At 38.4% G+C, this 12,406-nt stretch overlaps 1 protein-coding gene across 1 annotated transcript in view; it reads right to left on the bottom strand.

Annotated features, from left to right (window-relative positions):
* The window catches only part of ACAD11 (acyl-CoA dehydrogenase family member 11), a 34,056-nt gene extending 21,748 nt beyond the window's left edge, over window positions 1–12,308 (bottom strand). Inside the window, exons 1-12 of the mRNA XM_014956944.1 lie at window positions 12,127–12,308; window positions 10,042–10,141; window positions 9,710–9,835; window positions 7,797–7,958; window positions 7,175–7,339; window positions 5,334–5,481; window positions 4,487–4,608; window positions 3,161–3,267; window positions 2,886–3,009; window positions 1,294–1,371; window positions 795–933; window positions 583–690 (exon numbers count right to left, since the gene is read on the bottom strand). Of these exons, the coding sequence (XP_014812430.1) occupies window positions 583–690; window positions 795–933; window positions 1,294–1,371; window positions 2,886–3,009; window positions 3,161–3,267; window positions 4,487–4,608; window positions 5,334–5,481; window positions 7,175–7,339; window positions 7,797–7,958; window positions 9,710–9,835; window positions 10,042–10,141; window positions 12,127–12,263 (1,516 nt within the window). The 5' untranslated portion in view covers window positions 12,264–12,308. The remainder of the gene's footprint in view (window positions 1–582; window positions 691–794; window positions 934–1,293; window positions 1,372–2,885; window positions 3,010–3,160; window positions 3,268–4,486; window positions 4,609–5,333; window positions 5,482–7,174; window positions 7,340–7,796; window positions 7,959–9,709; window positions 9,836–10,041; window positions 10,142–12,126) is intronic.
* Between the last annotated feature and the right edge of the window lie 98 nt (window positions 12,309–12,406).

Here is a 12,406-nt window from a genome sequence, read left to right on the forward strand (position 1 = left end):
TCTGCTGACACAAAAAGATCAAGATTTTTGACATCATGTGTTCAAAAGCTACCTTCCTAAGTCAGGATTTCCACAGATCTTGAATGCTACAAGCTTCAAGAGCAAAATTTAATACAATACTGAGCTACAGACATAAAGCAAGTGCATCATATGTTTTACAAGTTGTCTTCAGGTTATGTCTTAAAACCTCTGCTTATGGCACACTGCAAAACTACACAGCTTAAATCATAGTAAACACACCTGTACCTACATGTATGTTTCTAGAGAACCCCAAAGCACATTAGAAAGAAGGGCAAGTTCTATTGTATAAAATGTGTTTTATTAAAAATAAATTGAAAATATACAGAAAGCAAAAACTAATTATTGTAACCATGACAAATGGTAAGTAGCAGGGAAGGGCAGCAAGGATGCTTCACTTTGCACTCACACCTCATAGATGATTTCACATTCAAACACATTCACAGATGCATCAGAAATTTCTGTATTCATTAACACAGAACAACTTGTAGTTTTGTACTTTTTGTATGTGCCATGTGAAATTTCTGCCACTTGCCTCTAACTTGCATAGGGAGAAAAATTTACCTGTCATGCAGAAGCAAGAACTAATCTTCCCTTCTAGGAGAGGCTCCAGCCACTTTTTCTTTTGCTCTTCAGTCCCATACATGTGGAGGACCTCCATGTTTCCAGTGTCTGTAAGAAATCAGCAGTCATGTTTACTTCTTGAGACACAACTTGTAAGGTGCAAGGTGCCCAGCTTTTCAATGGGACTGTTGTTATGGGACAGGGTTGCTAACCTGGGGCTTGACAGTTGAAAACCTCAGGAGCAAAGAAGCATTTCCCCGTCTCCTCAGCTATCAGCGCATAGTCCAGCTGGCTGAGGCCACTGACATCTGGGAGAAAAAGGTTCCACAGACCTTCTGCTTTGGCCATTTCCTGTTGAAAGAATCAACAGGGAGAAACATTAACAATAAATCTTTTTTTTTTAAAATTAAGTTCTGGCTTGCTGTCCGTTTTCTTCCTTCCTGCCTAACAGGCTGTCCAGTGTAGCTGATGCCTTTTTTCCATAGCTTTACTCAACAGGTACAGTATTTGACTTCAAGTTCTGACATATCCCTCAAAGAACTCACTTCTGCTTTTCTCCTGTCTCATTCATCTCTCTTACCTCCTTTTGCACACTTCCCTCTCCCTTTCAGGGTAACTTCTCCAGCAGCATACACCAAACTTTCTTACACTCCATGTCAGTGCCTGTTTCTTTTACTGCGAGAGTGCTCAAGGATATTTATTATCCCATACCTTCAGTCTCTCAAGCACTGGTGGTTTCTTCCACTTGTCCTCTGTATTTTCATGTCCGGAATAGTATTTTATTATTTCCTTAGGGAAACAATTAAGAAGTTGCTGTTTAAATTAAGAATGCACGAAACAAACATAAGTAATAATACAGTGTCTTTTCCAGCACTAGAGCCCAAAAAAACAATAAAAAATATAGTTGGATGCATTATAAAATTAAAAATAGAATTCAAAATCAGACTGCAATCTATTAATTTTGCAAGACTTTAAATGCGTCATGGAGATAACCCTAATCAGTACCTTATTTCATACATGGAAAGGGTTTGGAGTGACCTAAAATATGTGATGACGACAGTAGAAAGTTAGTGTTTTCTCATGACACAAGTAACTATTACCAGCAGTACACACAAAAGCCATAAACCCAAAAGTAAAACAAAAGCCTGATGTACTGACACTTAAGATTCAGGTTTCCCATCACACATCAAAATATAAGCCAGTTAATATTTTTTTTAAACTGAGACAAAAATCACAAAGAATAAATTTTTTCCTATCAAAATAATTCCTTAACAGATTATGGAAACAGTCATTCTGAGCACCAGTGATTCGTACTAAGAAAACTGTGTCTTCAGTAATACTAATATTTTCACATGTTTTAGTGAGGCACAGAACTTCACCAAAGTTGGCCCAGAACTAGTTTTAGAACAAATAAAAGTGGTGCCCTTTTTCTGAAAATCACACAATTAAACAAATTCCAAAGTAGAATTTACAAGCCCTGATTCACCATCCCTGTTAGCAGAAATAACTTACAAGTACAACAGAACTCATCTGCAAAACGGGAATGGCTGCTTGTGGTTCATTTGTTTTTAAAGCAAGTACACTAATTATTGCAAGGTTTCCTTGCACAATCCAAAACTAGGTACACACAGACGTTTAAGAAACTTTACATATCAGGAGTTTCCCCTCTTGTGATAGGTAGATGCATTCTAAATCTTGTAGATTGTAGGTTCTATGCACTTTTGCCTGACTGCAATAAAAAGAAACCAACCAACCAAAAAACCAACAAAAAAGCCAAAACACCCAATTCTGCAACAGAAGTCAACTGTGCTTCCACGAGGCTAGAAGTTGAACCTTCACTGGTATTAAATACATTTTGGAATGAGGCTCAATTGTTACGTTATAGAACCGCATTTTTTTGTCATAAAAGTCATACCTTAGAAAATAAGACAAGAAACAGAAACATTCAACTTTGTGTTGTTAAAAACAGCAGTTTCCGTTTTTCAACTATGGGTCCTTGCACCTAGGTTTTTGTTAGTGTTAAAAGAATTTTGGCAAATACCTTTAAAAAGTAACTCTTTTTAAAAACAGTATTTGTTTAAGAGTTTACAAAGTTAACTCTTTGCTTTCATTAACAATGCATACAGCATTTTAATTCTGAAAAAAAATAATGCATGCTGTAGTGATTTCTATTAATATTTTGCAATGCCACAAACATCACTGCATGAAATAAGCCTGTTTTGTTAAAAAAACCCAACTTTATACATAGTTTTACATTTTTATAAACTCTAGTTATAAAAAGCTCATTTATAAATAGCTTTTACCTTCTCAGCTGGGTATATGTGCTGCTTCATGAACTTCTTAACCTTCAGCAAAATTTCTTGGCCTTTCCTACTTTGATGGAACAACTCTCCAGAAATGCTGTGATGTGTGCTGCTGAAAGATGACCTACAGAAGAACATCCAATGCAATAACAAGTAATAACAGAAGATGCCTTACCCAGGCATTTAAATAAGTGGAGACGTTAAAAATGTAAAGATGTAAATCAAGATGTAAAAGCTTTGCCTTGCCTTTGACTAGTAGTTTAAACCGCACTTACCTTTTTGAGAGCTCTAACCCTCTCTCTGCCAAAGGCTTCACAATCTTTGCAAATTCATGACTGTTCTCTGCAGAAGCATTTCCAATGAGATACCTTGCATATACACCCTGAGACCAAAAGAAAGGCATATATCGTACAATTATGCACTTAAAACTGCCTCTTTTTTTTTAGATTGATGATTTCTTCAACTATGAAATAATACTTAAATGCACATATTCTTAATAGGAAATGTCAGCACCCAGACAGGTTTTACTGGAATATGTTAATATTGGTTTTGGTCCACTTCTGATACAATGGAGATGCTTGGCACACAAGGGAAAAACAACATACCTCATCTAAACTAAAATGAAAATCACAGAAATCAGGAGAGAAAAAAAAAAAAAAAGAAAAAAGAATACATCTGTACATGATAATGTAAGCAAGCCCAGACTGTCTTTAAGCCAACTGACAGCAGAATACACATATGATTATTATCCGCAACTACACGAGCTACCCTTCAGCAGTATACACATGATTATTATCCGCAACTACACGAGCTACCCACATATATACTCTTACTCCAAATTAATACCAGGTAGCTTATCCCACATTTGGTACAGTGAGCTCATGCTGCAACTCATAAAAATATACTTATACCTTACAATGGTTGAATATCTAATTAAACAGTTTCTTCTCTTAACAATGAATCAATTAAACCTGTTTTATCCTATAATCACATTTCAAGATTGGCCTCCTACACTCATAATAAGCTGAGTTCACAACACATCCTTCTTCACCCTTGGGCAGCACCAACTTACCTATCCTGCTATCTACTTTCATGGCAACTGCAGCAACTTATAAAGATCTTTATTTCTCTGTAATACAGGATGTAAATTAACCAGAGTCCAAAAAGGTAACAACAAAATTGCTTGCCTACTGGAACATCAATAAGAAAAAATCCACATATCCACGTTTTCTCCTTTTTTAGCCTACTTTCCTAAGAAGTTGGCTATATCTAACACAATGTACTTCATGTAGCAAGAATTCCATCCTAGAGAGTCATCAGTCATAAGCATCTAAGATACAGCTTCTAAAGGAAAAAACCTGAAATACAATGGTTACAATTATGGCTTCTAAAGAAAAATAATTGTAACCATTGTATTTCAGGTTTTTTCAAAATATGATTCATATTTTAAACAAGTATTACTAAACTACAAGTACTCATAATAAAAATATGTGACATTTCAGCAAATGTGAAAAATATGATTCATATTTTAAATAAGTATTACTAAACTACAAGTACTCATATAAAAATATGTGACATTTCAGCAAATGTGAGTGTATTACCTGGGCTATTGCTGCCATTTTGAAATATGACAAAGCAAGAAAAAAATTGAAGTTGGATAAAGTAGTGCTAATACCCCGGCAGCGGCAGTAACTGGAAATCAGTTCTTCAAATGAAGGAGTTTCTACAAAAGAACCAACAGAATATTTTAGAATAGTCAACATTTTCTATGATTTTTTTCCACCTTATTCTTCAAACATTTGTACAGCTTCTCAGTTTTATGAGATATTCCATTTACATAGTACAAAACACGCTGTATCTTTTCTCATGACCTAAGTGTCATGGAGAGCCAAAAGGAAATAGGAGCTGTCAGAAATCCAGATAAGCAAAACACTTCCTACTGCTCTCCACCCCCACTCTGGTCAGGAAATTCATTGCACCATGGAAGGGGGGGGTTGCCTTTTTTTTTTTTTAATTAATGACAAATGTATATTTAAATTTTAGTTTTCTTCCAGTATTGCTAAGAAAGGGTCAAAATAAAATTTTATAGAAGCAGCATACTGTTGCTAAGATACCTTAAACCTCACTATAAAATTCATTGCACCATGGAGGGGGGTGTTGCCTTTTTTTTTTAATTAATGACAAATGTACATTTAAATTTTAGTTTTCTTCCAATATTGCTAAGAAAGGGTCAAAATAAATTTTTTACAGAAGCAGCAAACTGTTGCTAAGATACCTTAAACCTCACTATCAGTACATTTCCTACAATAAAGACACCCATGAAAAAGTTATTTTCAAGTACAAAATTATGTGCTTATTAATTTAACTTTTTATTGTTGCTCATAAAGGTAACATATCAAATAGAAATCAACCCTAGAGTTCGTTTCAGCAAAAATATTAGTTTCATACCTACAGTATCTTTGAAACCCAAGACAGTTCCTTGACCTAAGCTCTTCACAGATGTAGGCCAGAAGTAGAATAGAGTGGCATATGCTAAATCTGCTAAAGGATGGCCAGCAGTTGAAAGTTCCCAGTCCAGCACTGCCAAAACACGAGCCTTAAATAAAAATAAAAACCTCAAGTGAATGATAAAAGATAAATTCTCTCCATCCACAAATATACAACCCACTTAATAACCAACAGCTTTATTCGGTTACTATGTTTAAAATTAAAAGCACACACAGTACCTGTCTACAGCAAAACCAGTTCCTTTTAGCACTATGAAAAGATGTGCAGAAAATTAACATTCACGTAGTAGCAGAAAATCAGGCTTTTTTTCCAGTGAAAATCTGTTTTAAATTCTACATTTTTGAGTAGTGTTCTTCCTGTCAGAAACTTCTAAACTCTTCTAGTCAAAATATCATTGAATTAAAATATCCTAATGAACAGTAGTATTGACAGTTGGGGTTTTTTTGCTTCTATTCCTGTTGCACAGTCCTTTTGCACAAATACTCATGGAGAGACCACACATCTTGTTCATCACAATAGATTGCATAGATTAACACTTACATGAGGAATTGAATGTCCTAATTAGGACAGTCAATTGCTGCCCAGATAGTGACATGAGCCCGTACTGCAAGCATCCCTCCAATGGTGTTTTCAGCTGGATGGGCTGACACTCCCCAAACTGTCACTCTGATGAGTTCTTATAATCCAGCTGGCCTGTCATCCTCAATGACCCTCCAACCTACTCATGATCCGTGGCTACTTGAACTCTGTGTGAAGGACTTCCCTGCATGTTCATTCCTGCATATACAGGAACAGTCCTCAATGAGTCATCCTCAATGACCCTCCAACCTACTCATGATCCGTGGCTACTTGAACTCTGTGTGAAGGACTTCCCTGCATGTTCATTCCTGCATATACAGGAACAGTTTCCACAGATTATTGAAAACTATCTCTGTACAGTTTGGTCAATTCTTTCAACGACATCAGGGACAGCTGGGAGAGTCCCTGAGGCTGCCAGATTCCCTGCTCAGGAGTCAATCAGCACATCTAAGCCAACAATCAGTGTCTACCAACTGATCTGTGTACAACAGTGGGAATCTCTGGGAGCTGTTGCTTTGTTGTGAAGCAGGCATTGCAAAGTTTGGTCACAGATCCCAGGCATATCTTCTGGTCACAACACAGCCAATAGCATGGAAAAATAATAATAATGAAAATGCAGTTGTGTTGATAGATAGGTAAGACACATTTATTTTCACAAACTAGAAAAAAAGCTTCTTCCTTTTCCCTAAAGATGAATGAAGAACTTTCAGGGCCTCTGTGATACATGTGTGCTCCATAACTAAGCAGCTTTAGCAGCTTTTAATTGGCTTCCAGTAGTATCACAAATCATGCATTCAGATCCTGTTCCAAAAGCCATTGTTGCTAATTGAAGCCATATCACAGATTTCAAAGGGCTTTGGATCAGATGCTTATGTGGTTTAATGAAGTGAGCCTCCAGTGTGCCCTTAACTTGCATTAAGTTCAATAGGATTTATGTATATAAAATGTTTTGTTCCTGAACTTTGAAGTAGGAACTAAAGCTAATGAATAAATGCAGTAACAATTTCCTGCAGTGCAAAGCAGGACTGTATTAGGTACCTAAACACCATACACACAGTACAGAGAAGAGTTAAGTACTCTGCTGTTCTTTTCAAAGATGTATCATGCACTAAAATACCCATGTAAATGTCCATTACATGGTAGGAGTACAAACAAATGGATGACCAAAACCTACTAAACATGTACAAATATGTTTCAAATACCTTTGTTGGGTGGAAGATGATGTTATCTATTCTAAAGTCCCCGTGTATCAGCCTTTCTTCATTGTCATCAGGTGGCAAGTTGTTTGCTAACCACTCAGCCAGCTGGTTCATGGCAGGAATATCTGTGTGAGCAGCTGCATCATACTGCCTTTTCCAAGTTGATACCTAAAGAAATAGGAACACGTCACCAGATTTTCCAACCGATTCACAAGTTTTTCAAGAAAACAAAATTCTGAAGCACATGCTTCTGGGCTTTCACTATTACCATGTTACCGGTAAATTCAGTAAAACCCAGTATCTTTGCATTTGCAAATGTGAACTGCGAGATCAGAAGATGCAATGAAAACTACCTGCATTTTCTATTTCAATTCTATTTACATAGCTCAAATCTAATATTATTCCCAAAGTGAATGAATATCATTCCCTGAATATAGCACCACAGAATTGATGTGAATGTAGTAGTAACTTTATACTATGCACAAATAATTGAACTGTAAAGCTATTTAATAGCTAAATTATGATGGTTACTTTTACAAGTTGTTAATAATTAACCATTTCGCTTGCAAATCAAATAAATCTTCAATGACCTGACAAAACAAGATAATTTTTTTAAGAGCTGTACCTGTCTTCTGCAGTATCCTGGTCCTCTACCATACCCTTGGAGACCCAATGACTGTAAATCAAAGGAGTGCAACAAGGCCAAAGTTTCTATAATTGCAATATACAAAGCAGAACGCTCTGCTGGGCCCACTTCAGGCAGTGAGAGGTCTCGGAAGATGCGACCCTAGAAACATCATAAATGTATGTTTGCATCAGGTAAAGAGAAGTAAAGCTAAAACATCATAAATCAGATGTTTGGTGGCATGTTTGCATCAGGTAAAGAGAAGTAAAGCTATACATTTCAAGAGCAAAAGCAAAAAAAAAAAAAGTGAAAAAAAGTGAACTAACACTCCCTATACAATCAAAAATGCCATCCTCATTTATTTTATTCCTTGCCCAGGACAGATGAAAGGATTCACAGTAATACAGGATATCAACTGGAAGACAATTAAAATAACAGATATATTCAGTAGATTAAAGTCTGAATTTGAATGCTCAATCCAGATAACCTCGCGCTTTAAAGTACATGGAAAAACAAAATGTTACTGTATTGTCTCTTAACAGCTAAATTCCAGAAAAAATATCAGTCAAGGCCCTGGGGAGGAAGTGGAGGGGCAGGCAAAGAGGAGGGGAATGGGTGGGTGGTATGTACAAAGAGGCAAACAATGAAATTCACTCGCATTCTCCTTAAAAGCAATTTAATGTATTTATAAGACAGGTGTGTTTTTCTGATTTCTCCTTTAATTTTGACCCTGACAGTAACAGACTGGAAAATAAAAAAGATTCTCTAAGTTCCTCACTTTCACTGGTTTGCATGATGGCTTCAATATATTTACACAGCCAAAGCATCAATAGAACTTTTTTTGCTGAAAGATTCTGCATTAAAAAAAAATAATCTAGAAATCGGATTTTGTATTGTGCAATACTTTATCCAATGCAGTCAATGTATAATTGTTTTCTAAATACACAACATATTTGTTAAAAACAGTGCATTGCTGTCAATCTTAGAATGGATAGACTGTAAATTCACATCCTTAGAAATGTAAATATAACAGTAGCAAGATTTCTCATTCAGGAACCACTTTGTTCTAGTCAAAACTAGAAAAATTCTCCACCTTTCGTGTAAGAAAATTGTTTCAAATTCTTCATAGCTTTTACATTGTATTACTTTTGATTCATGGTTTTTCTAGCAAGGTTAACTTAATCTCCAGGAACTTGCCTTACATTTCTCATTTCCCTAGTGAACCTGATGACAGAGTAGGATGTGATGAAAGGAAAGAGGCCTGGATTCAAATCTACCTCCCACAGGAAAAAAAAAAAGGAAAGAGAGATTCAAATCTACCTCCCACAGGAAAAAAAAAATGACAGGAAAAAAAAAAAGAGACTTCCACTCAGAATCACCAAAACTTAACAGAATCAGTATCAGCTCAGCTACAGCACCTCCAGAGTGATGGACCACAGACAGAGCTGTGCCATGTTCTTTCTGAAAGTAATGTTTGAGCTGAAATCCTGCTTGGTTTTCAGGAAAAGGTGACTGTATGTAGTTTACTATTTTCAGTACTAAACAGGTCCCAGGATGTCCAAGGATCCTGTATAACTTCATAGCCTGATTTTTCTCCCTCCGACTTCTGTATGTGCTTTACACAGAAGGTACATTGACTCATTTCAAGACATCCTTCTGAGAGTTCTAATGAGAACAAGAGGCTAAACACTGAGTTGAAAATTTCGACAGAGTTGGAAATAAGTCCTGGAGAAGTTGAAATCAATGAGAATCTCTGATAGCTAGCATTTCTTAAAAACATCAGAGGATTATTTATGTTTATATCACAAAACTTAGTAAATGCTGAATAAGGCTCTAACAGAAATGTCTTAAACAACTTAAAAGCAGCTTCTAGTAGGGAGAAGAAAAAAAATCTCTCACTTTGGAGGACCAACCTGCACATGCTGCATTACATAAAATTCTGTTCCAATGACAGAAACATCACTGCAATACAACAGGGGCTCAGGCACTGGAAATCCAGCTGAATATAAGGCTTTCTGCACACGATATTCTCTATCAACCTGAAGAACACACAGAAACTTAAGTTCAATGAAAAGCTCCCAAGCATACATGAATACAGTTAATGACAATGTATCCTCAGCACAGAAAACTGGAAATGATCCAGCAATTCACTGCATTTCTGGACACATTCAACAATGTGCCACACCATCATGTATAGGAGTTGGCCACCTGCAATACAAAGTGTTTGAGGAGGAATGTTACTTACCTTGTGAGCTCTAGGTAACAGGGGGCCATGGGGCTTCTTCCTGAGCACGTACGCCTGCCCACCCTTCTGAAGATAGAAGGTTGGATTTGACTGGCCTGAGCTACAAAGAGAAAGACTGTAATTACTTATGAGTTCAAGTACTTACAAATTCACAAACTTTTAACAGAAATGATGCAAAATGCACTGTGACTGGCCTGAACAAAATGGCATGACAGAGGAAAGGGTTCTTCTTGAGCGCTGGCTTGTTTTGGTTTTTTTTCAAATATAGCCTTACAAGAATGCAAGTGACGGCCTAAAAATTCAGAGGTTCTACTCCTACCTATAAGGGACAAGTCTTCTTTCACTATGGAGAGGTCACAGACACTCAACTTGTTCTGCTGTGAAACGGAGATAGCATTTACCTCTCCTCCCTAAAGACATCATTAATGTTGTCAAGGTATACAGCAGAGACTAACTTTAAAGCTTTGCAATTTGGAGGAAATGAAACAGAACAGAATTCACACTAGCCCATAATTGTATTTGTCCTTTGGTGAGCTGTTTCTTGAAGAATGTAAGCATAGAGAAAGCTCTCCAAATAACTGATGAATTCTAGTACCAAGCCCTACTGTATGCTAGCTTGATCATCACATGCATATGCTATGCTTAAGGGACTGCCTATAATAACTGTAAAGTTTTAAAGAATGAACACTACAGTGACAAAGAATCATAGAAATTAGACATTTCAATCACATACATGTGTAAACGAGAATGATGACCTAGTTAAACCCTTCATAACACCTTGTCCATCATATCCCAATGAAGCTCATTGATCTTTATTTTCCTTAAGGCTCTGTGCTAATCTGCATGCCTTCCTCTCCTCATTCTGGATCATTTTTAAGACACATTCTGATCTAGTCAAATAAAAGATCAGACAACTATCGGAAAAATCAAAATCAAGTGGACTTTTGCCCTCATGCTCCCCATGATATATTTCCATTCTCCCTGAGGCAGTTATGCCATAGTCTGTAATATAGTTTAATAAGTTTACTACACAGCCAAATGCTCTGCCTGGCGTAACAGAGATTTAGGTCAGTTGAAGCCTTGAAGTGCAACCGCAAACCAAACAAAGTAGTAAAAGCATAAATACTGGCAATATTTTAGCAGATTTTACTATTAGCTACTCTCCTGAGGCCTCTCCTAAACTCTCCTCAATTGAAGTACATACGAGAATTGACGTAAAGCTGACGATTCAATGGATGTTTTATATTTGCATAGGAAGACAACAAAAAATTGTCTACTGTTTTTAGTCATAGCTGCAGATACAGCAGTCGAGGTCATGCTTATAACAGAATTAATATGTATTTGCAGAAAAACTTCTAATAGTTAGCTCCTGATTTGAAGTCACACAGCCACACCACTAATTTGCTGAAGGCAAATTAACTAGATGTTCCATGCAACAGTAGCTCTGGAGCCTGGGTGTGGCCCCCCCACTGGTGGTGCAATGCATTGCTCTCAGGGCATTAATGGAAATTGCAATCAGCATTTCGCTGCTCTCATGGATTTGCATACCAGCTGATAGCCTAAGACTTTTAACACTGATTTCTTAAACCACATATTTGCTTCTGAACACTACTGTTTGCTGTGCAATTAAAGAGCAATCAGATAAATTGAGATTTATGAGTAGGCAATAGAACAGCTGAGCACATACTCCACAAAGCACACCATGGAGGGCCAAAGGTATATTTTTTTCTGAGGACAGGAGGAAGGCCACCCAACACACCGCCTGCCTGCGGACGGCCACAGGGCATGCCAAAGGTCACCTTGGCCACCACAGTGAACTTTGACTTCTCCAGCCGCTCAAGGGACGAGCTGTTCCCTTGATGGCCACCGTCTGCCATCACCACAGCAAAGGGCTCTGCTCTGCCCGCCTTTCTGCCAGGCACCAAGCAATGCTGCGGCCCCTCTCCTCGCCCCACAGAGGCCCCCTTCGGGCCCAAGCTCTGGCTCCACACCTCAGGGCGCCTCACAGGCGCGTCGACAGCCACGGAGGCCGCCACTCGCCCCCTCACAGGCGGCATCGGGGCAAGACGGCGGCCCGCCCTTTACCTGTACTGCCTGACAGCCAGAGCCCCCGCGGGCTGCCGAGGGAAGCCAGGCAGGTGGCTGCACAAGTACCGCTCCAAGCTCCCCTGGTCGAAGCGGTGCTGCCGCCGCACCTCACTAGTGCCCGGCTCCGCCGCCATGTCCCCCCCTCGCTGCGCCGACGGCGTACGCCCAGCTCTGTCCCACTGCGCCGCTACGCTACTGGCGGAGCTACCCCGCACCCGCCCACTGCGCCTCTACGCTACTGGCGGAGCTGTCCCGCCCCGCCCCGCCCGGCGTTGCC

Source organism: Calidris pugnax, unplaced genomic scaffold, assembly GCF_001431845.1.
Source record: "Calidris pugnax isolate Ruff unplaced genomic scaffold, ASM143184v1 scaffold351, whole genome shotgun sequence".
Classification (NCBI taxonomy): domain Eukaryota; kingdom Metazoa; phylum Chordata; class Aves; order Charadriiformes; family Scolopacidae; genus Calidris; species Calidris pugnax.